Below are 27,643 nucleotides of genomic sequence, written 5' to 3' on the forward strand. Positions count from 1 at the left end.
TGTATTTATGGTTTTATTTGGTTATTTATTTTGTATTCTCATACAACAATGCCTAATATGGAAGTGTGCTTTTGCATGACAATAAAAAATAAAAAAATTTAAAGTAGAAAGGGAGAAGCTAGGTGGCTTAGTGAATAGAGAGATGAAAGGTCCTGGGTTCAAATGTGATCTCATATACTTCTTAGCTGTGTGACCCTGGGCAAGTCACTTAACCCCCATTCTCTAGCCCTTAACCACTCTTCTGCCTTAGAACCAATACTTATATTGATTCTAAGATGGAAGGTTAGTGTTTAAAAAAAGGTAAAAAGGGTAAGGACTGAGCAAGGAAAATGAGATCTGTGACATCATACAGATCCAAGTTACTTTGTTGAAAACCTGTAAAATGTATTGTTTACTAATTTGTTTACAAATTTTGTATACTTGTGTGGGTAAAAGTGTAAAAGACTCCCTTCCTCTCCCCCTCGCCCCCCTCCATCCCCTTGCCTCCTCAATTTTTGAGCTAAAATTGGAACATAAAGCAACCACTTCTTTCCTGGACCTTTATGCTTTCATTATCCTTTCCCTCAAGTACCACATCCAGTATTGCATTTATTTTCATTATCTCCAAGGATCTCCTTCCCCTTAGCTTCTAGTTGCTCTTTAAATTCTCAACCAGTACATCCCTTGAGTAAATTCCCTCACTTCCCTTGACTTCTTCCTCATGGAGGCATCTTAGCTCTATAAGCAACAATTTCCCCTTGACTTCTTACCCCTGGGTCTCTCTTCAAAAAATGATCAGCACAGAGGCCGCTAGATAGCTTAGTGTATTGAGAGCCAGACCTAGAGACTGAAGGTCCTGATTTCAGATATGGCCTGAGACACTTCCTTAACTTGTGTGACCCAGGGCAAATCACTTAACCCCCATTGCCTAGCTTTTTCTACTCTTCTACATTGGAACAAGTAGTCATTATTGATTCTAAGACAAAAGTAGGAGTTTTTAAAATTTTATTAATACTATCTCTATTTCTCTGTCTGTAGTTTCAAAAAGAAATCTAGAATAGTATATAACCCTGAGCATAGAGTTAGTTGGTGACTTCCATTTACATCCCTGCTTTGGAGGGCTATGTAGTTGTGGACAAGTCAGTTAACCTCTCTGTGTCCTCTGTTCGATGGAAATCATAACACACATACTATCTACTTCATAGTTCTAATGTGAAGAAGGGACTTTGAAAACTGTTAAAAACTATTTTAAGTGTGAACCATCCATAGTGGACTCCTAATCTTTGTGCCTCAGAACCTCCATCTTCTTCTCTTCCTTTGATTCTGTCTCTGGAAGAAAAGAGGTGGCCTTTCTCCTTGCCAAGTCTGATTCCTCCTTTTGTGCCCCTTCACCTCTCCTCATCTCTTTACTAGGAATTTGTACTTTTTATCACTCTTACACTCTCCTCTTCAGTCTTTCTCTGCCTATCTGTCTTTTCCATGCTACCTACAAACATGCTAAGGTACTATATTGTTTGTTTAATCTTGAATCTTTTTTTAAATCTTCATTTAACTTTGTCAGTTTCCCAAGTTACCTTTGAATGTCTCCTTTCTATAGCTGACAACCTCCTAGAGCAGTTTTTTCTTTTTAAAATATTTTTCCAATTAGATATGAAAACAATTTTTACATTCATTTTATAAAATTTTGAGTTCCAAATTCTCTTCCTCTAACCAATCCCTCTTCATTAAGAAGGCAAGCAATTTGGCATGTGTTATACATGTATAATCATGCAATACATCTTTTCATATTATCCATGTTGTAAAAGAAAACAAATAAGAAAAAATTAGGTTTTTTTCTTTTTTAAAAAAGTATATTTCACTCTACTTTTAGACTCTTATTAGATGGTATTTTTCATCTTAATCTTTCAGAACTGTCTTACTGAGAATAGCTAAATCATTCACAGTTTATTATTGCTACATATTGCTATTACTATGTATTCTCCTGTTTCTGCTCATTTTACTTTGTATCAGTTCATATTAGTCTTTCCAGAGTTTTTTTAAAGCGTCCTCACCATTTCTTACAGCAAAATAGTATTCCATCACTATGTACCACAATTTATTCAGCCATTGTACAATCAATGTCCAAGTCAATATTTTTTAATATATAGATCCATTTTCTTTTCTTTTTTTTTTTTACCTTTACCAGATTCTGGCTTAGAATCAATAGTGTGTATTGGTTCCAAGGCAGAAGAATGGAAAGGGCTAGGCAATGAGGGTTAAGTGACTTACCCAGGATCACACAGCTAGGAAGTGTCTGAGGCCACATTTGAACCCAGGTCCTCCCAACTCCAACCTTGTGGTCTATCCCCTGTGCTACCAGCTGCCCCTTTGAATTTTCTATTTTAAGAATAACCTGCTATATAATCTTGGCATACAGTTAAGGAAGAAATACTATATAAAAAATTGGGGTATAAAGTTAGAAACCAAAGGACCAATGTGAAATTTTTCTGGAATTAACAAATACATGCATTTGGGCTGGGTATTCAATTCTTCAACCCAGTGAGTAACTAAAACAATCTCTTAAAAAAGGTTTCTGTTTTATTACTGTATACATACAAATTAGTTTAGAAATATAATACCATAGTTTTGACAAGGCAAGTGTACTGCTGTTTTCTATAATCATAGGGATGATACATTTCTGCCAGTATTGAAATTAGTCCAAAGAAGTAGGTTGTGATAAACAGTCAAGATAACTCACCTATTCTATTCTAAGTGGTGCTATGAATAATCATTCTAGTCTATAGGCAGAGATAGGGTATATCTTTAGAAATTATTTGCTTGATTATGGCTTGAAGTTAACATTGTCTTTTATTTTCCTAAATTAGTATTTCCATATGTTAAGTGTCATAGGTTGGATGGTTTGTTTCTTTTGTGTTTTGAATGGAATTTTTTTACATCCATGAAACATGTAAATTTAGGAACAAGGCCTCCTTGGCTAAGCTCCCTCCAAGGAAATAATGTTCAAAGAGATGGCTACCTTAGACAAAGCAAAAGTTCTAATACTATCTAGGAGGGAAATGATTGAGGTCTTATAGTTAGAGCTGAAAATGGGCCTCACTTATCATTTTATCCAGCCTCCTACTTTTATCTCAGGGAACTGGGATCCAGAGGACTATCCTGTATTAGTGAACTTCATCCTGTTGCTTATTGTTGTGGGTGTGACTGCTCTCAACACTTGGTATGGTATTTCAGATTTAGAACTCTAAAGAAATGAGACAGTAGTAGGGTTCTTAACCTGGGTTCCATGAATTTGGTTGTGTTTTTTTTTTAATATTTTGATGATCATTTCAATCATTCTTTCCTTTCTAACATCACCAGTCTGCCAGAGAGATCCATAACACAGGAAAGGTTAAAAACCTCTAATCTATAGAGAAATGCAAATTAAAATAACTCTGAGGTACCACCTCACACCTATCAGATTGACCAATATGACAGTAAAGGAAAATGATAAATATTGGAGGAGATGTGGCAAAATAGGGACACTGATGCATTGCTGGTGGAGTTGTGAATTCATCCAACCATTCTAGAGGGGGCAATTTGGCTATAAAAGAATGGTCCAGTCCTTTGGTCCAGTAATACCACTTCTGGATCTGTATCTCAAAGAGATTTTTTTAAAATGGGAAAGGACCAGTTTGTTAAAAAAATATTTATACCTGCTCTTTTCGTAATGGCAAAGAATTGGAAACTAAAGGGATGTCCCTCAGTTGAGGAATGGCTGACCAAATTGTGATATATGTTGGTGATTGAATATTGTTGTACTATAAGGTAATAAAGCCCCCGAGGAGGTGCAGGACTGAGACCAGGGTTCTGCAGATAAGGAATGGTGAAAATAATAAGAAATACAAAGGTAGAAGTAAGAAGGACCTAAGGAGAGAAAAGATAAGAATCAAAGTCACTGTCACTGTGTGGAGTCAGAAGGGACCCAATGCTGGTAGCAGTGGGTTCGAGTTTATTGCAAACTGGAAGTTCTTTTAAAGGTAAAAACCACAGGAATTACAAACAATTGTCTATGAGAAAGGTCCATGGGAAAGAACAAGACTGTAGCTAGTGCTGCTGGTGGGATAATGGTTGGGGCAAGATAATGGTTCCAGGAATCATCCGGGGTTCATGGAATGGTCAGCAATCTGGTTATGGGAAACTAAAAGAAGGTAGAGGCAAGGGTACTCGGACCCATTCTCAGACAAACCATGAGAATTCAACATCTGAGGAGGGCTCTCAGATCAGTTGTCACTGGCTGGGGGTCTCTGCCAGCTTGGCATTGGAGTTCATGGCCTCCTGCACCTTCTCTACCAGTGCTGTCCGCTGGCACTGTAGGTTGGTGGCTAGGGTCTCGAACCAGAACTTCAGCCGGTCGTGAAAGCCCTGAACCTGGGCCTCCAGCAGGGCCGACTGCTCCTCCACCTTGTCCTTGGCCTCCTCTATTTGACTGCACACCTGGTCCAGGTGGCTCTACATTCCCTGGCCATCGTTCTCTTCTTGCTCTGCTCTTGGGCCCGATCCAGGAGGGGGCAGACCCTTCAGGGTCCCAGTCCCTCACTCCACACCTTCCTTGGCTTTGGCCTGGTATGTGACCATTCGGGTCTGCAGTTCTTCATAGTCCCGGCCAATTCGCTTTCTCATTTTCCGAAGGTAGGCGGACACCCAGTTTCTGACCTCATCCATGTTATGGTTGACCACGGCATGGAACTCTCAGTGGTACTGGGACAGCCAGATCCCAACATCCTCCATGTCAGCCCCAAGACAGGCCTGGACTGCCAAGCCTGGGTCTCCTCAGCCATGGGGTTCAACTCCTGATCTATCTCAGCCTTATAGGCATTCAGCTCTGTCATCATGTCTGTCTTAAGACCCCTTAGATCCTTTACTATCTGGGAGCTTTGCACCTCACTCTGCAGGTCCTTAGCCCGGACTTGTAATTGGTCCAGGTAGCTACAGAATCGGCCCCTGGCTACCTCCCAGGCCTGGGCTGGTTCTGAGTTCCAGAGCTCTAGGCCTGCATCCTGCTCCTCCAAAGCAACCTTGGCCTCCTCCCCCTGGCAGCCAATCAAGAGGGCCAGGGCCACCACACCACAATTTATGGGTTTATCATGGATACCTTGAATTTTTCTTGAATTATAGCCTAATTTGAACATAATCTTTTCCTAACCCATACAAATATATGCCAGAAGACTTTGTCCCATTACATCATATTTTTCTCTGAAATGAAAATCTATTCTTACAATCAACATTGGTTTAGCAAGCCTTTTTGATATTCTTTACTGGAGAGACCCTGTTTAATTTATTGCTAGGGAGTAGGGATAGTGAGGTAAGAGAATCTTCCCAATTAAAGGAGAAATTTGAATTGAACTCCAAAAAACTTCTGATTCATCAAGGCCATTATTAATTCTTGGGTTCTCATTAGACAGAAGGGCCAGGAATTTATGATATTATTTTTGGAATGCTAGAAATATAAAGAAGCTGCATGTTTGCCAGAACTGGATAGATTCAGAAGACCCATCAGCCTCTTCCTCATAGCTATATCACTAGCCCCTCCTCAGGAATGAAAATTAGCAAATTCTTTGTGGGAACCATAAAAAGATTAAAAGTTTGACTTTTAAAACAAGGACACAAGTGATATCATTAAATTCAGTAGATGCAGGGAGTACAGTGAGATTGATTAACTGGTAATTAATGCTTCTAAAAGAGAAAATTCAAGGCAGATTTCAAGGAATTGAACCAATGTTCAATTCAATGTCTCAGAATTCCTCATTGGTTATTGGCTTTCCCCCACCAAACTTTGCATTCTCCTTTCATTATTATATATAGGGCTGACCTGAAAAGAAATCAGAAGATTTTTTTAAAAGAAATTGTAGATGGATCATCTAAAAGATCATCTAGAACTGAATTATTTTTATTCATCTTTAATTCTTTAGGCAGTAAGAAAACGAACACAGAATTTTTAAGATTTGAAATAGATGTATTCTTTTTTTTTTTAGTTCATTTAATTAATTAATTTAGAATTTTTTTCCCCATGGTTACATGTGAAATAGGTATAGTCTTTTTAATACAAAATTAAGAACTTAAATACATTATAGTCAAACTCTCATTGAAGTTGCTAATTAGAGAGTGGGCAAAGGGTCTCATTGACCTGCATATCAGATGTCAATACATGGAGTACTGAAAGGGACCTTACAGATCATTTAGGCCAACCCCAAATTAGATATATAAGGAAATTAAGTTCCAAAGAGGTGATGGGATTTGTCCAAGTTTATTTGCAACAGAGATCCTCTGACTCTAAAGGCTCCTCTCAATTCTTATATTCTAGATATATTTTTAAATCCTTTCAACTCTGATATTCTTTGTTCTTCCAGTTCCAACATATTTTTTTCTGAGATTTTTCCTTTTAATGGTCTAAGAGAATTTCCTCATTTTGCAGAGGTGGCTTTGAGAGTAGGAGGCACTAATACTTGGCATATTTTGAACCATGGTAAGCTCAACTAATTCCTCCGTTTGGCTGAGGTGGGGGATATGGTATGTAGCTTTAACTCTATAGTTATTAGAAAACTAAAGCCCAGAGACTAGAAAATGTGGGCTTCTGGTCCACCTTAGTAGCCAAGAAACGGTGTTTTTAATGTCTCAGCATATTTGCAGATATAAGGTTATTTTTAATGAGACTAATTGATCATTGTTTTCTTCTTGGTAAGTAAGTGCTGAGGCTTGTTAAATTTTTCGAATAGCTTGCTTGATATACTCTTCTACTTTTAATAGCGGTCATTGAGTCTTTTGAGTTTTTCTTTTATTTTCATATTGATTGAATAAAAAAAGCATTTCTGCTGCTTAGTATTCTTCAACATTTATTAGGTTTACAAATAAAACCTAACAATGCTTGAGAAGGCAGAGTTGCAATTCAATAAAAATAAATACTGTAATTTAGAGGGAAAAAGTAAAAGAGAAAATTTTTACAATTCCAACCACACAACAGGAAAGGTTCTGAACATCAATTCTACTTACCCTGAATTTTGCTTATCTTATTTTAATTGTCAGTTTCATTGCTTAGATCGTCTATTTTATTTGTCGTATTTTGGACCAGACTTGTGATTTATTGGTGTAAGCAGCTTCCAGTGAGGAAACTCCCTCTCCCTATGCAGATTGGGGGAGGGGGGGAGGGGGGTTAGAGAATTGCCTAAGGCAGAGGTGTGATTAGACTAATACTCAGGTCTTCTGACTCCAAGGCTTCCTGACTTCTATCCATTATCACATGTTGCTGTTCTCTTAGACAGCTTTTAGGAAATTTTTTGGGGGGAAAGGGTGCAGGGAACAGGTTAAAGTTTTGAGGAATGAGAGATTCCTCAGTCCACCAACAGTCTTACATTGGGAGCTCTGTATCAAAATGGCATATAACTTTGACTGGATCAGTATTGTATTGTATCATATGAACACTGGATTAAAGCTAAATAAATGACTCTTCAATCAGCCTCTTCCAGATCATTTCATCTTTATCTGTAAAATGGGGTCATTCTTCCTTTACCCAGAAAGACAGTTATATGGTTTGATTATTGTAAATTACCTTGAATGCTAAAGCAGAGCAACATACACTGACTTGTTTTTTAATCATTATTCCTAACAGCTGATATGGTTAGGTTTGTTTGGGAGTTTAGGATTCATGTGTACCAGCTCATCTATTCTCCAGCTGTTGTTTATCCTAGTTTTTCCAGAACTACCAGGCACATGGTATTTTTAAAGATGATTTTATGTTGCTATACATTTTGATGGGAAATAATTAAGTGCAAAATATTGTTTCAGCCTTAGTCATGACAGAAATATAGAGAGTGGACCCAAAAGTGTTGATAATGCATAAAAGAAATAGCAGCAGTTAAATAAACAATAAATTGTCACTGACTGAGACTGGGGTTAAGTCATCCAAATACAAATACATTGCTATTCTTCTTCTTTCTTCCCACTCATCCAGCTCCTCCTGCCTTTTGCTTTAAACATTTCTTCCTTCTATAAGGAATATTTGATATTACAGTTGAGAATTGATGTGTGATATAGATATCTTAAAATAGTTTCTTAGTTCCTAACATATTTGCCTAACTTAAAAACAGATATCAAGACTGTTGTGGTTATATTACAGTGAACATATTTCAATACCTATAGCTTCCAAAATTCAACATCAGTTAGTGAATTTGGAGCTAGTGCAAAGCACCCTGGACTGTGAGTCAAATTTATCCTTAACTTTAAAGATTTTTAGTAGACAGAAAAAAAAGCAAAAAAAAGATATTTGAGTCAGTGAAGCCATGCTACTTAATGAGGATTTTACAGTTATTGCCCTAGACAGAGAAAAGAGCATGAGGGAACAGATAAAGAAAAGGTTAAATAAGCAATATGGTCTTGGATTTGGGAGGAACTTATTTTGGAATAAGGTGTTTGAATTTGATACCTTGGGCAATGAGGAAGGTTCTTGAGAAGAACAGTGATATAATCAAAGTGACATTTTGGGAAGACTACAGTGGTGGTTTGTGGGGTAAGATAAATTGGAAAGAATAGAGAGTACAGTTAAGGGAGCTAGTTGGGTAATTATTGCAGAGAAGATAAGGACTAGCAGGGTAGTTGATACTAAATATGGTAGCAGGATAAGCAACGAGAAAATAAACAAGAGAAATGGATCTTACATCAAAGAAAGAATCTACAGGGCTTCAGTATGTTTCTGGAGACTTGGCCTTAAAGGGTATCACTGTAATCTGAAGTCCCAGTTACATATGTATATGTCATCTATGTGGGCGTCAATAGAAACCACAGAATGATTAAAGTGAAAAAGTCAAGTAGTTGTCTCTTTTAGTCAACAATGAATGGAATTGGCTTGCAAAACAGAAACCAAGAGGTTTCTGGAAAAATGCAAAATTGAATGAGGCTCTCATGATTTAAGTTTGGATGACCAGGAGGATGTTGGTTCCATAGCCAGACTTTGAGATTCTAACAAGCATTATTTGAATGAAATTCAAAATTTGCCTTGATCTGACTCTTAAGAATTGTAAGAATTGGAATAAACAGAATCACCTTTGCAAAGTACATTTGGTATCTCATATAGAAGTAAAACTATCCACTGACCTGTGGGCCACATCTCAATTTGGAGAGATCAACTTGAAAATGGAATGTTTTTCTAGAAAAATTCAGGTTAAGGAACTTCTGATAGAATTGGCAGAAGAAATGTAGGAAGAGTTGTCCCAGTAGTTTGCTTCCCCTATTGCTGGATTGCAACCTATGCAGTATTTGTCCTTCAGATCATTGCAGCTGCTTTGTTTTTATTCTTTGTTCCCAGGAAACCTGCAGGAAATGTCAGGGACTGTGGAAAGAACATAACGGCATTACCTGTGAACAGTTGGCTGAAAAAGATGACATCAAATATAGAACATCTATGTAAGTATACTCCATAGTCACAAGCACAATTTTCTAAATATGTGATTGTACCATACAGTCTTTCAAACTACACAAATAGTATATAATTGGTTAGTGCTGCATTGCTCATAAATTATATGTCTGTAATGGGGATTCCTTTATGAAATAAAAATTCTAAATCAAAAACATTCATACATGCTGGGTGCTTTACGTCAGTTAGCAAAGTGTCATTCTTACTGTCATTCTGGATTGGACTTGTATGTAATAGCTGAAAGCAAAACATGCCTATCTGCTTTGGCCCTTCACCAACCTTACAGTGACTTTGGAACTTTTATGAACAACAATTTTTAAACAAACACAAAAGAACTCGTACATCCAAATGAATGTTATCCTTCAAGAAAGTCACTTTGGATGGTCATACACTTATTCCAACAATTCTGCTATTTCCTAATGGGCTCTTCTTTGGGGGGGGAGGGGGATTCTATTTATGAGTTCCAAAGAAATTATTTTGTAGTTGCAACTCATCTGGGGGCTGTAAGGACCCATAATAACAATTATATGGGGGGCAGAGCTAGGTGGCTCAGTGGATTGAGAGCCAGGCTTAAAGACAGGAGATCATGGGTTCAAATCTGATCTCATACACTTCCTAGCTGTGTGACCCCCATTACTGGTGTGTAGCACAGTCATAGTAAATCATTAAACTCTTAATTAAGGTACCTAAGTGTCTCTTCCTCCAGTTTTGATAGTAAAAAGTCACACATGCTAGTATGTGACCAATGCACAGTATTGGTTCTAAGACAGAAGATAAGAGTTGTAAAAAGAAAAAAAAAATGTGCACTGCCATGGGCAAGGTCCAACCTCACTCGTGACTCCAGGGGTTCCCAACAGGTGGTTAATGATCAATCAAAAAAAAAAAAAAAACGGAAGACAGCTTAATCATTACGGCCATGGGACTGCTTTGTATCTGATAGCAGCTCTGCCATCCCCAGGCCTGGTGTTTATTTTTATACCCATTTTCTTGGCACACAGATAACATTACCCAACACACATGTCTAAATGGAGATCATTGGAAAAGTTATACATTAACTTTTAACAAATCACTTGATTAGCATTCAATATTCTTATATTGTGATTACAGACAGCATACAAGATAAATGATTTTGTCACGGGTGGCTTAATTTTCTCATTACCCTGTGAGAAGTTTTGAGCTTACAATCAAAGAAAATTACTTATTGCTTTTAATAAAATGGAATAATTAATCAGAAGTTCTTAAAAGACAATTCAACAATCGTTACCATTGAGGTTGAGGGGTACTGGGAACACAATTCAGATTTAATATTAGACTGGTCATTTCTCAGGGTTCACTAGAGAGTTTCTCACTGGCAAGTTACTGGTTTGTGTAATTGAGTCACTGAGGCATATTTAAGCTTAATGTACTTGTATGTTTTGTATGGGCCTTTATGATTGATTTGTGTGTTGGCTCCATGAGAATGGGTTTCTGTGAGTGGGAAAGTTTTGGGCTTGGCTTGTAGCTGCGGTTTCACTGGGGATTATGTACCTAAGTAAAAGCTAACCCATGGTAGTCTTTTGGGATTGGATTTGAGGGTCTGATCTTTTTGGTGATGTTTTAGAGAATTAAGGTACAGGTATTTTGCTTTTGCATTATTCCTTCTGAGACTAGGGGAAATAGTAATCATGTCAATTTCATAGGTAATGGGGCATTGATGAGAGAGATCATGTAAGGGGGACTGAGTGGGCAATCACATCTTACCAAGGGCCACTCTGTGGCCTCCTTGGCTACCATGCGTGACTCTGTCAAGACATTGTGGCCTAATGGCTCCCAGCAGTGCACAAGACTGATCTATGCAACACTGTCTTCTCATTTTTTCCTCCTATTCTTAGATGATATATCTTGCGTGTTCACCCCACTTTTTGGCCTTGAATTTAAGATTGTTGGCATGAAATTGTTGAGTTTCCAGCATCATCTCATACTTCTCAGAAAAAAAAACCATTCATTCCCAATCTGGTATTATAGAGTGCTCACTTTTTAACCAAATTCTAACACTGATTCTCTTTCTGCCATTATTTTTACTCCTCACAAAACAGATGATGAGAATTTGAAGTAATAGGAACATATATAATTTTTTAATCTTTGGGGTTTCCTATACAATCTAATCTTCAAAGCCATCTTGCATGAGATCAGAGGTCACCTCACTAACATTTTAAAATGTAAAAAGCCATTCTTACATCATCTACTGGCCTAGTCTGTCTACCTCTGCCTTAGATGGTTATACAAATTAGTTTGTACAGGAGAAATGACAATAAACCTTCCTCTTGGAAAAGTAAGCCAAAACCCAGTTGGAGTTTAGGCCTTTCTTCCTGTCTCATTCCAAGGAACAGTATCCTGTGAAAGGAACAAAATCAAAGTGGAGGAGATTCCTTTTGTTAAATTATTTCTGTTTGTCCCTTGTGTATACGTCTATAGGAAGTGAATTTAGATCCCATTTTATGAATATCCTTTGTTCAATCCTCATAATAATCTCTGATCCTGTAGTACCAATATACAGTTATTCTATCCAGGTTTATATACCTACATCTTTGTAATTTTGCCTCTTCAGTCTTCTAGGTTGTGAACTTTGAAAGCAAGTACCATGTGATCTTATTTCCCCCTTCCCTTAGCAATGCATTACATTTAATGTTCCTTGAATTAATAACTCATCAAACAGTTAAACTGTGTTTATTGCTAGCTGTTGTGGAAGATAGAATAATATGATGTATGGTCCATACAAAAAGCTGCAATCTAGCCAGAGTCAGAGACACTTTCTAATTTTCAAAATATGGGGGCAGCTAAGTGGCTCAGTGGATAGAGAGCCAGGCCTGGAGTTGAGAGGACCTGGTTTCAGATTTGACCTCTAGACACTTTCTAGCTGTGTGACCCTGGACAAGTAACTTAATCCCTTACCACTCTTCCATCTTGGAACTGATATTTAGTATTGATTCTAAGGCAGAAAGTAGGGTTTAAAAATATATATTATGTATATAGGCTAAATGCCAAAGGAGTTTTATAGACTGCAAGATCATCTGTAGGATGGTGAGCAGATCTAGACTACTTAATGCAGGAAAATATAGGAACTATAAAAGCAGGTAAAATCACAAAATGTAGCAATAGAAGGAGCTGTAAAGATCATCTAGGCCAGAGGTTTTTAGGTCCAGATCTATAGATTCCAAGAGGACCATGAATTTAGATAGGAAAAAATTGACATCTTTATTTTCACTCAACTTGACTGAAATTTAGCTTTTTCTTGAAATATGATCTTGTAAAAACCATTCTGAGGAGGGGTCCATAGGTTTCCCCAAATTGCCAAATAATTTTTCCAAACTCACACAATTAGTTAATAAAGTTGAGATTCAAAACAAGGTATTTTAGCATGTTTTCCAATGTACCTTCCCACTAAGTGTCTCCTCAAGACTTTTTGTTAGAAACCTGTAGTTTCACTATGTTATTGGACAGGTGTTCACTATCTTCCACATAAATTCTTCTTTTAAGTGTAAATTAGGTTAATCCTGAGTACTGTCTTTGATTCATTCCGAGACTCATTCCAGGACCCATTTGAAATGTGTCCTCCCCCAGCACATCTATCCTTTCACACTAGTGTCTAAACTCATTATCCATTGACAGCTTAGTGCAACAAAGCAAGCATATTCATCTAGCCTCTTAAGCCTTGTTTAAAAGCTTATTTATTCACAATCCCTTCCCACCATCACACACACTCACTCTGGACTAAGCATTCTAACCATGGGAAAAAAGCAAATCAGCCCCATTCAACATTGTTGTAGCCTAGATCCATGTGTACCTTTCAATCTCAAGTTAAGCACATCTGGAGTAGCGTTTTAGGGAACATTAATAGGACAGTCTAGGATTGGAGATGAATATGAATTCTCAAATTAGATAATTTTAAATAGGAACTGCTTCAATTTGACAGAGTAGCATAATTGAGAAGTATGATTCTAACAACTTAGTCATGAAAATCACAAACATGTGTGTTGTGCTATTTAGTTGATGACGGTAAAATGTTTGTTTTTATTAGACTTCATCTCCTTGACAATGCTTCCTGTTCAACAGAACTGAGAATCTCTATGCTCTTTTGGCACATGAACTAGGTTCAAATTTATTCCAAGCCATAGCTTGGTCTTAATTCACTTTGAGGAACTAACAAATTAGCTTCAAAAGAATAGTGGTCAATTTTTTTTTCTATTATCATGTTCAGTCAGTCAATAAGCATTTACTGAACACTTACTATATGGCAGGCAATGGTCTAAATGCTAATGATACCAAAAAAAAGAACCAAAAGTAGTTCCTGTCCTCAAGAAGTTTACATTCTCAGGGGGCAGCTGGGTAGCTCAGTGGATTGAGAGCCAATCCTAGAGACGGGAGGTCCTAGATTCAAATCTGGCCTCAGACATTTCCCAGCTGTGTGACCCTGGGCAAGTCACTTGATCCCCATTGCCTAGCCCTTACCACTCTTCTGCCTTGGAGCCAATATACAGTGTTGATTCCAAGAAGGAAGGTAAGGGTTTAAAAAAAAAAAAAGAAGTTTACATTCTCACATGGGAAACAACATGTAAATAACCAAATACCTACAAAATCTATATTGATTAGGTAGAAGGTAATCTGAGAAGGTGAAAGTATTAGCAGCTAGGAACACTGAGAAGGACCTGTTCAGTAAATGAGATTTAAGCTGAATATTTTTTATTTTTTTACTAAACCCTTACTTTCTATCTTAGAATCTATACCAAATATTAGTTCCAAGGCAAAAGAGGTAGGCAGTTGGGATTAAGTGACTTGTCCAGGGTCACACAACTAGGAAGTATCTGAGACCATATTTGAACCCAGGATCTCCCTTCTCTAAATCTGGCTCTCAATCCATTGAGACATGTAGCTGCCCCTAGGTTGAATCTTAAAGGAAGCCTAGGAAACCAAAAAGTGGAATGAGAAGGTAGAGTATTCCAAGTATCAGGGGCAGTTAGTATAAAGACACTGAGACTAGAAATGGGGGTTGGGGGCTGGAGTGTCATGTTTGAAAAATTGCAACAGACAAAGTAGACCTAGATCAAACCCTACCATATGTTGTCTTCAAGAAACACACATGAGGCGGGTTGACACCCACAAGGTCAGAATTAAAGGATGGAGTAAGACCTTCTGGGCCTCAACTGACAGAAAGAAGGCAGGAGTGGTAATCATGATATCTGATAAAGCCAAAGCAAAAATAGACCTGATCAAAAGGGATAGGGAAGGTAATTATATTTTGTTAAAAGGGACTTTAGACAATGAGGAAATATCATTAATCAACATGTATGCACCAAATAATATAGCACCCAAATTTCTCATGGAGAAACTAGGAGAATTGAAGGAAGAAATAGACAGTAAAACCATATTAGTGGGAGACTTAAACCAACCATTATCAAATTTAGATAAATCAAATCAAAAAATAAATAAGAAAGAGGTAAAAGAAGTGAATGAAATCTTAGAAAAATTAGAATTAATAGACATATGGAGAAAAATAAATAGGGATAAAAAGGAATACACCTTCTTCTCAGCACCACATGGCACATTCACAAAAATTGACCATACATTAGGTCACAGAAACATAGCACACAAATGCAGAAAAGCAGAAATAATGAATGCAGCCTTCTCAGATCACAAGGCAATAAAAATAATGATCAGTAATGGTACGTGGAAAACCAAATCTAAAACCAATTGGAAATTAAACAATATGATACTCCAAAACCGTTTAGTTAAAGAAGAAATCATAGAAACAATTAATAATTTCATCAAGGAAAATGACAATGGCGAGACATCCTTTCAAACCTTTTGGGATGCAGCCAAAGCGGTAATCAGAGGTAAATTCATATCCCTGAATGCTTATATTAACAAACTAGGGAGAGCAGAGATCAATCAATTGGAAATGCAAATGAAAAAACTAGAAAGCGATCAAATTAAAACCCCCCAGCAGAAAACCAAACTAGAAATCCTAAAAATTAAGGGAGAAATTAATAAAATCGAAAGTGATAGAACTATTGATTTAATAAATAAGACAAAAAGCTGGTACTTTGAAAAAACAAACAAAATAGACAAAGTACTGGTCAATCTAATTTAAAAAAGGAAGGAAGAAAAGCAAATTAACAGCATTAAAGATGAAAAGGGGGACAGCACCTCCAATGAAGAGGAAATTAAGGCAATCATTAGAAATTACTTTGCCCAATTATATGGCAATAAATACACCAATTTAGGAGATAAGGATGAATATATACAAAAATACAAACTGCCTAGACTAACAGAAGAGGAAATAGAATTCTTAAATAATCCCATATCAGAAAATGAAATCCAACAAGCCATCAAAGAACTTCCTAAGAAAAAATCCCCAGGGCCTGATGGATTCACCAGTGAATTCTATCAAACATTCAGAGAACAGTTAATCCTAATACTATACAAACTATTTGACATAATAAGCAAAGAGGGAGTTCTACCAAACTCCTTTTACGACACAAACATGGTACTGATTCCAAAACCAGGCAGGCCAAAAACAGAGAAAGAAAACTATAGACCAATCTCCCTAATGAATATAGATGCAAAAATCTTAAATAGGATACTAGCAAAAAGACTCCAGAAAGTGATCAGCAGGATCATTCACCATGATCAAGTAGGATTTATACCAGGGATGCAGGGCTGGTTCAACATTAGGAAAACCATCCACATAATTGACCACATCAACAAGCAAACCAGCAATAACCACATGATTATCTCAATAGACGCAGAAAAAGCATTTGATAAAATACAACACCCATTTCTATTAAAAACACTAGAAAGCATAGGAATAGAAGGATCGTTCCTAAAAATAATAAACAGTATATATCTAAAACCATCAGCTAATATCATCTGCAATGGGGATAAACTAGATGCATTCCCAATAAGATCAGGAGTGAAACAAGGATGCCCATTATCACCTCTACTATTTGACATTGTACTAGAAACACTAGCAGTAGCAATTAGAGAAGAAAAAGAAATTGAAGGCATCAAAATAGGCAAGGAGGAGACCAAGTTATCACTCTTTGCAGATGACATGATGGTCTACTTAAAGAATCCTAGAGATTCAACCAAAAAGCTAATTGAAATAATCAACAACTTTAGCAAAGTTGCAGGATACAAAATAAACCCACATAAATCATCAGCCTTTCTATATATCTCCAACACAGCTCAGCAGCAAAAACTAGAAAGAGAAATCCCATTCAAAATCACCTTAGACAAAATAAAATACCTAGGAATCTACCTCCCGAGACAAACACAGGAACTATATGAATACAACTACAAAACACTCTCCACACAACTAAAACTAGACTTGAGCAATTGGAAAAACATTAACTGCTCATGGATAGGACGAGCCAATATAATAAAAATGACCATCCTACCCAAACTTATTTATCTATTTAGTGCCATACCCATTGAACTACCAAAATACTTCTTCACTGATTTAGAAAAAAACATAACAAAGTTCATTTGGAAGAACAAAAGATCAAGGATATCCAGGGAAATAATGAAAAAAAACACATATGATGGGGGCCTTGCAGTCCCTGACCTTAAACTATATTACAAAGCAGCAGTCATCAAAACAATTTGGTACTGGCTAAGAAACAGAAAGGAAGATCAGTGGAATAGACTGGGGGAAAGCGACCTCAGCAAGACAGTATACGATAAACCCAAAGATCCCAGCTTTTGGGACAAAAATCCACTATTCGATAAAAACTGGGAAAATTGGAAGACAGTGTGGGAGAGACTAGGAATAGATCAACACCTCACACCCTACACCAAGATAAATTCAAAATGGGTGAGTGACTTAAACATAAAGAAGGAAACCATAAGTAAATTGGGTAAACACAGAATAGTATACATGTCAGACCTTTGGGAGGGGAAAGGCTTTAAAACCAAGCAAGACATAGAAAGAATCACAAAATGTAAAATAAATAATTTTGACTACATCAAACTAAAAAGCTTTTGTACAAACAAAACCAATGTAACTAAAATCAGAAGGGAAACAACAAATTGGGAAAAAATCTTCATAGAAACCTCTGACAAAGGTTTAATTACTCATATTTATAAAGAGCTAAATCAATTGTACAAAAAATCAAGCCATTCTCCAATTGATAAATGGGCAAGGGACATGGATAGGCAGTTCTCAGATAAAGAAATCAAAACTATTAATAAGCACATGAAGAAGTGTTCTAAATCTCTTATAATCAGAGAGATGCAAATCAAAACAACTCTGAGGTATCACCTCACACCTAGCAGATTGACTAACATGACAGCAAAGGAAAGTAATGAATGCTGGAGGGGATGTGGCAAAGTGGGGACACTAATACATTGCTGGTGGAGTTGTGAACTGATCCAACCATTCTGGAGGGCAATTTGGAACTATGCCCAAAGGGCGACAAAAGAATATCTACCCTTTGATCCAGCCATAGCACTGCTGGGTCTGTACCCCAAAGAGATAATGGACAAAAAGACTTGTACAAAAGTATTCATAGCTGCACTCTTTGTGGTGGCCAAAAACTAGAAAACGAGGGGATGCCCATCAATTGGGGAATGGCTGAACAAATTGTGGTATATGTTGGTGATGGAATACTATTGTGCTAAAAGGAATAATAAAGTGGAGGAATTCCATGGAGACTGGAACAGGAAGTGATGCAGAGCGAGAGGAGCAGAACCAGGAGAACATTGTACACAGAGACTAATACACTCTGGTATAATAGAACGTAATGGACTTCTCCATTAGTGGCGGTGTAATGTCCCTGAACAATTTGCAGGGATCTAGGAGAAAAAAAACACTATTCATCAGCAAAGGATAAACTATGGGAGTGGAAACACCGAGGAAAAGCAACTGCCTGAATACAGCGGTTGAGGGGACATGACAGAGGAGAGACTCTAAATGAACACTCTAATGCAAATATTATCAACATAGCAATGGGTTCAAATCAAGAAAACATGTAATGCCCAGTGGATTTACGCGTCGGCTATGGGGGGTGGGGGGGTGGGGGGGAGGAAAAGAAAATGATCTATGTCTTTAATGAATAATGCTTGGAAATGATCAAATAAAATATAATTTTTAAAAAAAAAGTAGACCTAGATCACAGAGAATATGGGGTGGAGAATAAAATATAAGAAAACTGGAAAAGTAGGAAAGGGCCACACTGTGAAGAGCTTTAAGTACTAGAGAGGTTTAGATTTTATCTTTGAAGTAATTGGGAGCCACTAGAGCTGGGGGAGGGGGGGATCATTAACTATGATTCAGAAAAAACTCCTGAGCTCAAGGAGAGGTTTGATTGGAATGGGGAGAGATTTGAGGCAATGATACCATTTAAAAGGCTGTTAAAGGCTTCTGGGTAAACATGGCAGCAGTCTAGATGCAAGATTCACCTTCTCCTCAGCACCCACTGATATAGACTACCTCAAAAGACCAAAAAAAAAAATTCATAAGAACAAAGGGACTCTTCAGTAGGGCGCAGCATTGAAGGTACGTGGGATTTGGGCATTTACACACTATAAGGGGGTGAAAAAGCTCCCACCAAAACCACGAGCTGATTTACCCTACCCCACCCCTCCTATAGAGCCAGCTCCCACCAGAATCAGTGAGCGAGGGGCACCTCTAGAGTGAGTAAGGGGCACCTCTAGGTCCTTGGGAACTGACAAAGACTTATCCCTAAGAGCAGCTACACCTGAAACCCCAGCAGGCTGAAGAGCGCAGGCTGTGAGTTCTCACAGGAAAATAGCACAGAATTAATAGAATTAATAAAGCAAAGTCAAAAGACTGACAAAAATAGAAGAAAACAACATGTCTCACTGACAAGATGACAGATCAGGAAAACAGATCACGATGAGATAATTTGAGAATCATTGGTCTACCTGAAAAGCCAGAAATAAACAGAAATCTTGGCATCATGCTACAAGAAATCATCCAAGAAAACTGCCCTGATGTTTTTGAATAAGGGGGCAAAATAGACATTGGAAAAAGTTCATAGAACACCCTCTACACTAAATCCTCAAAAGACAACTCATAGGAATGTAATTGCCAAATTCCAGAGCTTTCAAGCTAAGGAGAAAATTCTATAAGAAGCCCAAAAAGAGACAATTCAGATACCAAGGAGCACTAATCAGGATCACACAAACCTGGCAGCTTCCACACTAAAGGACCACAAGGCTTGGAACATGATATTCAGAAAGGCAAGAGAATTGAGTCATCAACCAAGGATCACCTATCCATCAAAATGACTATATACTTTCAAGGGAAAGTATGGGCATTCAACAAAATAGAAGATTTCCAAGTATTTGTAAAGAAAAGGCCAGAACTAAGTGGAAAGTTTGATATCCGAACATAAAGAGCAAGAGAAACATGAAAAAGTAAATAAGAAAGGGGGAAAAGGGGAGAAATGTTTTCTTTCTTTTTTTTTTCATTCAAACTCTTCTTTAAGGGCTACAATTAGATCAAATTATAGATAAAAGTGCTATAAGATGATATACAAAAAAAAAGAAAAAGGGAGGGGAGGGATCGAATATGGCACCAAGAGATAATTGAAGAAATAAACAGGATAATCTTTATCACACAAAGATATGCATGGAAAGGGGAGGGGAAGAATACTCTTATAAGAAGGAGAGGAAGAGCGTGCTAATAGAGAATACTTAAACCTTACTCTCAGTGAAATCAGTTCTGAGAGGGAAGAGCATCTAGATCCACTGGGGTATTGAATTCTATCTTATCCTACAGGGAAAGTGAAAAAGGAAAACTAAGGGAACTGGGGGGAGGGAGTACAAAAAGGAAGGGAAAGAGAGGGGGAGGGAACTTAACAGACCCTAAAGAAACAAGAAGGGAACAAAAAGGGAGGGGCCAGGAAGGGAAGTATATCAAGGGAGGGGATTAGGAGGATCGATTAGAAGTAAACCACAGGTTTAAAAGGATATAGCAAAAAAAAAGAAAGGAGAGAACTAGGAGAGGATATCAAAATGCTGGGGAATACAGAAGTGACAATCATAACTTTGAATGTGAATGGGATGAACTCACGCATAAAATGAAAACAAATAGAGTGGATTAGAATCCAAAATCCTACCATATGTTGTCTACAAGAAACACACCTGAGGTGGATAGATACTCACGAGGTTAGAATCAAAGGTTGGAGCAAAACCTATTGGGCCTCAACTGATAGAAAGAAGGCAGGAGTTGCAATCATGACATCTGACAAAGCCAAAGTAAAAATAGATCTGATTAAAAGGGATAGGGAAGGTAAATACATCCTGATAAAAAGGAGTATAGACAATAAGGAAATATCAGTAATCAACATGTATGCACCAAATGGTATAGCATGCAAATTTCTAAAGGAGAAACTAGTGGAATTGAAGGAGGAAATAGATAGAAAAACTATACTAGTGGGAGACCTGAACCAGCCACTATCAAATTTAGATAAATCAAATCAAAAAATAAATAAGAAAGAGGTAAAAGATATGAATGAAATCTTAGAAAAATTAGAGTTAATAGATATATGAAGAAAAATAAATAGGGACTTCTTTTCAGCAGCACATGGCACATTCACAAAGATTGACGATGTACTAGATCATAAAAACATGGCAAACAAATGCAGAAAAGCAATGATGAAACATCCTTTCAAAATCTAGGGAATGCAGCCAAAGCAGTACTTGGGAAAATTTATATCCTTGAGTTCATATATTAACAAATTAGGGAGGGCAGAGGTCAATGAATTAGACATGCAAATCAAAAAACTTGAAAGCAAACAATTTTAAAATCCCCAGAAGAAAACTAAATTAGATACCCTAAAAATTAAGGGAGAAATTAATAAAATTGAAATTAAAAGAACTATTGAACTAATAAATAAGACTAGAAGCTGGTATTTTGAAAAAACAAACAAAATAGACAAAGTACTGGCCAATCTAATAAGAAAAAGGAAAGAAGAAAATCAAATTAACAGTATCATGGTTGAAAAGGGAGACCTCACCTCCAAAGAAGAGGAAATTAAGGCAATCATTAAAAACTATTTTGCCCAATTATATGGCAATAAATATGCCAATCTAGGTGATATGGATGAATATTTACAAAAATATAAATTGCCTAGATTAACAGAAAAAGAAATAGAATTCTTAAACAATCCCATATCAGAGAAAGAAATCGAACAAGCCATCAAAGAACTCCCTAAGAAAAAATCCCCAGGGCCTGATGGATTCACAAGTGAATTCTATCAAACATTCAAAGAACAGCTAATCCCAATACTATACCAACTATTTGACATAATAAGCAAAGAGGGAGTTCTACCAAATTCTTTTTATGACACAAATATGGTACTAATTCCAAAGCCTGGCAGGTCAAAAAAACGGAGAAAGAAAACAATAAACTAATCTCCTTAATGAACATAGATGCAAAAATCTTAAATAGGATACTAGCAAAAAGACTCCAGCAAGTCATCATTAGGGTTATTCACTATGATCAGGTGGGATTTATACCAGGAAGGCAAGGATGGGTTCAATATTAGGAAAACCATCCACATAATTGACCATATCAACAAGCAAACCAACAAAAATCACATGATTATCTCAATAGACGCAGAAAAAGCCTTTGACAAAATACAACACTCATTCCTATTGAAAACACTAGAAAGCATAGGAATAGAAGGGTCATTCCTAAAAATAATAAACAGTATATATCTAAAACCATCAGCAAACATCATCTGCAATGGGGATAAACTAGATGCATTCCCAATAAGATCAGGAGTGAAACAAGGATGCCTGTTTTCATCACTATTATTTAACATTGTTACTAGAAACACTAGCTGTAGCAATTAGAGAAGAAAAAGAAATTGAAGGTATCAAAATAGGCAATGAGAAGACCAAGCTATTACTCTTTGCAGATGATATGATGGTCTCCTTAAAGAAGCCTAGAGAATCAACCAAAAAGCCAGTCAAAATAATCAACAACTTTAGCAAAGTTGCAGGATACAAAATAAACCCACATAAGTCATCAGCATTTCTATATATCTTGAACACATCTCAGCAGCAAGAATTAGAAAGAGAAATTCCATTTAAAATTACCCTAGATAATATAAAATACTTGGTAATCTATCTGCTGAGACAAACACAGGAACTATATGAACACAACTACAAAACACTTTCCACACAATTAAACTAGATCTAAACAATTGGAAAAACATTAACTGCTCATGGGTAGTATAATAAAAATGACCATCCTACCCAAACTTATTTACTTATTTAGTGCCATACCAATCTAACTACTTTTTTACTGAATTAGAAAAAAACCATAACAAAGTTCATTTGGAAGAACAAAAGATCAAGGATATCCAGGGAAACAATGGAAAAAATGCAAAGGAAGTACCAGATCTCAAACTATACTATAAAGCAGTGGTCATTAAAACAATTTGGTACTGGCTAAGAGACAGAAAAGAGGATCAGTGGAGTAGACTTGGGGTAAGTGACTTGAGCAAGACAGTCTATGACAAACCCAAAGACCCCAGTTTGGGGGACCACAATCCACTATTTAATTAAAAACTGCTGGGAAAACTGGAAGACAGTGTGGGAGAGACTAGGTTTGGATCAACACCTCACACCCTACACCAAGATAAACTCAGAATGGGTGAATGACTTGAACATAAAAAAGGAAATTATAAGTAAATTATGTGAACACAGAATAGTATACATGTCAGACCTTTGGGAAAGGAAAGATTTTAAAACCAAGAAAGACTTAGAAAGAGTCACAAAATGTTAAATAAATAATTTTGATTACATCGAATTAAAAAGTTTTTTTATAAACAAAACCAATGTAACCAAAATCAGAAGGGAAACAACAAATTGGGAAAAAATCTTCATAACAAAAACCTCTGACAAAGGTCTAATTACTCAAATTTACAAAGAGCTAAATCAATTGTACAGAAAATCAAGCCATTCTCCAATTGATAAATGGGCAAGAAACATGAATAAGCAATTTTCAGTCAAAGAATCAAAACTATTAATAAACACATGAAAAGGTATTCTAAATCTCTTATAATCAGAGAGATGCAAATCAAAACAACTCTGAGGTATCACCTCACACCTAGCAGATTGACTAACATGACAGCAAAGGAAAGTAATGAATGCTGGAGGGGATGTGGCAAAGTTGGGACAATAATTCATTGCTTGTGGAGTTGTGAATTGATCCAACCTTTCTGGAGGGCAATTTGGAACTATGCCCAAAGGGCACTGAAAGAGTGTCTGCCCTTTGATCCAGCCATAGCACTGCTGGGTTTGTACCCCAAAGAGACAATAAGTAAAAAGACTCGTACAAAAATATTCATAGCTGTGCTCTTTGTGGTGGCAAAAAATAGGAAATGAGGGGATGCCCTTCAATTGGGGAATGGCTGAACAAATTTTGGTATATGTTGGTGATGGAATACTATTGTGCTCAAAGGAATAATAAAGTGGAGGAATTCCATTGGAACTGGAAGGACCTCCATGAATGGATGCAAAGTGAAAGGAGCAGAACCAGAACATTGTACACAGAGACTGAGACACTGTGGTACAATCGAAGGTAATGGACTTCTCCATTAGTGGCAATGCAGTGATCCTGAACAACTTGGAGGGATCTACAAGAAAGAACACTATACACATTCAGAGGAAAAACTGGGAGTAAAAACACCAAAGAAAAACAACTGCTTGATTACATGGATCAAGGGGGATATGATTAGGGATATAGACCCTAAATGAACATCCTAGTGCAAACATCAACAGCATGGAAATAGGTTGTGATCAAGGACACGTAATACCTAGTGGAATTGCATGTTGGCTACGGGAAGGGCAGGAGGAGGGAAGGGAGGAATAGAATATGATTTTTATAACCAAGGAATAATGTTTGAAATTGACCAAATAAAATAAAAAAATAAAACCCTTTTTGAAAATATGCATAGTCCATTAAAAAAAAAGACAACTATTCATGCAGGCAATACTGAGAGCCCATTGCCTAGCCCTTGCCCTTTCTTTCTTAGAGTTACTAAGACTGGATTTTAAAAAAAACAACAACAATAAAAGGGAAGATCAGATAGGAAGAGGATAGGGAAGATAATAGGTTCTATGAGGTTGAAATACCTCTGGAATGTTTATTTAGAAATGTCCAAAAGGCAACTGATAAAGTTTTAAGAGTTTGAGAGAGACAAAGGCTGGATCCACATATTATATACATAGAGATGATAGTAGAATCCATAGTAGTTAATGAGTTCACAAGTGAAATAGTATAAAGAGAGAAGATAACCCAGGACAAAGGTGTGGGGTCACCCATGATTAGTGGGTGTGACCTGAAGAAAGACCCAGTAAAGGAGACTGAGAAAGACTAATCTGAAAGGTAGGAGGAGAACCAGAATAGAACTGTTCCCTAGAACAAAAATTTAGAGAGAAGAAAGTATTAAGGATAAGGGAATGATCAATAGTATCAAAGACTACAGAGGGGTAGAGGACCGTGAGGACTGAGAAAAGGCCATTAAATTTAGTGATTGGTAATTTTAGAGAGTAGGTCACTGAGAGAAGTCAGGTGACTTTCCAGGGTCACACAGCTAATTCCTGTCTGAAGCCAAATTTGAACCTGGATCTTCTTGACTCCAGAATCTGCCCTCTGATCCCTGTGCTGTGCTGTCCTTCACTAGTCCTGGTCCTAGACATGAAAAGTAGGGTCAATAAAATAACCAAAAGAGTTGAATATTACCAAAACTTAGAGGGGAGTGATTATCAATTAGGGGAATGTTGTCCATAGAGGCTCATGCTTCAGAGAAGTCCAGAAGGGCTCAGGATTGAGGAAAGGGTGTGTTCCAAGGATCACAGTTTGAGTTGATGTTATATGCAATAAAAACAAGTGGACCTATATGTCCCTCAGTTGTTTCTGCTACTCCTTTTCAGAAGGCAACTAGAAGCTAGTCTTAGAGTCAGGAGAGCACTGAGTTTGATTTCTTTGTTCCATGCTAACTATATAAGGATGGGCAGTTTCTTCATCCACAAAATGAAGATAGTGTCTTTAATATCTTCCTTAAAGGGTATTGAGGAGCAGATACAGTAATATATAAATACTAGTTGCTTTCTGTTTAGAGGAATTGAAAAGCCTGTATTCTGATAGTATTACCAGATAAAATACCATATGTAAAGTGTTTTGCAAACTTCAAAGAGGTATATAAATATATATATATATATATATAAAGTAGTATGTAAAAATGATAACAATAGTATTATTATTACTGGGAAGGTCTTAGAACTGAGACAGAAGAGAGAAAACTGAAGGTTGTAGCCCTAAGCAAAAATTTACAGCTCTATATAGAATATCCTGCGTCCCAGAATATTATAAGGTTGCAGAAACACTAGCAATCACAATAGTTTTGACAGGACAAAGTTTGGAGAGATCGACTTGACCTATTCCCTCCTTACCCCTAAACCCAGCCCATATTTACTTCATCTAACTAGAGCAAGGTTTCTTAACCTTAGTAAAAACTTTGACAATCCAGTGAAGCCTATTGACACCTCAGAATAATGTTTTTAAATGCATGATACATTATAAAGGAAACCTCATTACACTGAAATACAGTTTTCAAAAGAAAAATTTTAAACCAAGTTCCCAGACCCTACATTAAGATTCTCCAAACTAGAGTGATAACTGTTCATCTTGAATTGAACCCTTTTATGAAGCATCAGAAATGACAAATACTACATAGTGAGGGTTACTTATTCTGGCTCCTCAATTTTAAGTCTCAAGTAATATCATGTAATTGTTATTACTATTTGGACAAGTGTATAGGGTTGTCATTGCATGCTAAATAAAAGGAGTGCTCTTCTTTATTATTGTATTCCTCTTCATAATCATTCTCTTTTTTATTTCAGCGAAGAGAAAATGACTGCAGCCCGCATTAGAAAATGCCATAAGTGCGGGACCAGTCTCATAAAATCTGAAGGTTGTAACCGTATGTCTTGCCGCTGTGGTTCCCAAATGTGCTACCTCTGTCGAGCCTCCATCAATGGGTACGACCACTTCTGTCAGCATCCCCGATCACCAGGAGCCCCTTGCCAAGAATGTACAAAATGTTCTCTTTGGACTGACCCCACAGTAAGTACAAAATAAACTGACTATGGATGCATCTTCCTTTGTAGATTGGACAGAGCCAAAACCTCAAGAGCTGTCTTTGAAATTACTACATACTATCCTCTTTTTAACAGGGTCAGTCTAGTGGCTTTGGGAAGAGACTTTCACTCAGTAGAGCCCAAACTTTTTGGGGACTTGAGTCTGTTTTAGTTTTGTCTTTGTATTCCAAGCACCTAGCCCAGATTGCTGTACTAATAGTCACTTAATAAATGTTGTGGAATTGAATTAAACTAAACTTAATTAAATTGAATTAGATTAGTTTTAGAAGCTGTTTTAAGTGATCTTCAACTTAGCTTTTTGAAGACTGTAGCATTCCATGTTTCATAGCCATACTTTTACAGAACTTCACTGGAAGATGACTATTGTCAAGATGATGAGCATTTGCTTCAGGGACCATCTTAAAGTTATTAAAAGAGCTGTGTGGCAGGGGGCAGCTAGGTAGCTCAGTGGATTGAGAGCCAGGCCTCAACACTTCCAAGCTATGTGACCCTGGGCAAGTCACTTGACCCCCATTGCCTAGCCCTTACCGCTCTTCTGCCTTAGAGCCAATACACAGTATTGACTCCAAGACGGAAGGTAAGGGTTTAAAATAAGTAAATAAATGCATAAATAAATAAACAAATAAATAAAAATTTTAAAAAGAGCTGTATGGGGCAGGTAGGGAGCACAGTGGATAGAGCCCTAGGCCAGGAGGTCCTGGGTTTAAATGTGGCCTTAGATACTTCCTAGCTGTGTAACCCTGGTCAAGTCACTTAACTCTGTTTACCTAAATGCAACTTAGAGTTGTTACTAAGATAGAAAGTAAAGGTTTTGGTTTTTTTTTTTTTTTAAGCTATGTAATCTCCCTAAAGCAATCCAAACCGCTCTTCTTCAACTCTAGGCCCAATTCATTAGCTATTTGCAGTATTCATCCAAGATATGTCTTCTTGTATTTGGGGCAATATAGACTGTATCTGGAGTATTGCATCCAGTTCTGAGCACTGTATTCTTCCAGGGGCCACTGACAAGAATAAAGGAGTTGCACCAGAGAGATATGAGAG

At 37.1% G+C, this 27,643-nt stretch overlaps 1 protein-coding gene across 9 annotated transcripts in view; it reads left to right on the forward strand.

Moving 5' to 3' along the window:
• Positions 1-27,643, forward strand: part of RNF216 (ring finger protein 216) — a 228,919-nt gene that overhangs the window by 183,389 nt on the left and 17,887 nt on the right. For all 9 annotated transcript variants that reach the window (XM_056806441.1, XM_056806446.1, XM_056806447.1 and 6 more), the window contains 2 exons: positions 9,314-9,411; positions 26,345-26,567. In XM_056806441.1, the coding sequence (XP_056662419.1) occupies positions 9,314-9,411; positions 26,345-26,567 (321 nt within the window). The remainder of the gene's footprint in view (positions 1-9,313; positions 9,412-26,344; positions 26,568-27,643) is intronic.

Source organism: Monodelphis domestica, chromosome 7 (assembly GCF_027887165.1).
Source record: "Monodelphis domestica isolate mMonDom1 chromosome 7, mMonDom1.pri, whole genome shotgun sequence".
NCBI lineage: Eukaryota > Metazoa > Chordata > Mammalia > Didelphimorphia > Didelphidae > Monodelphis > Monodelphis domestica.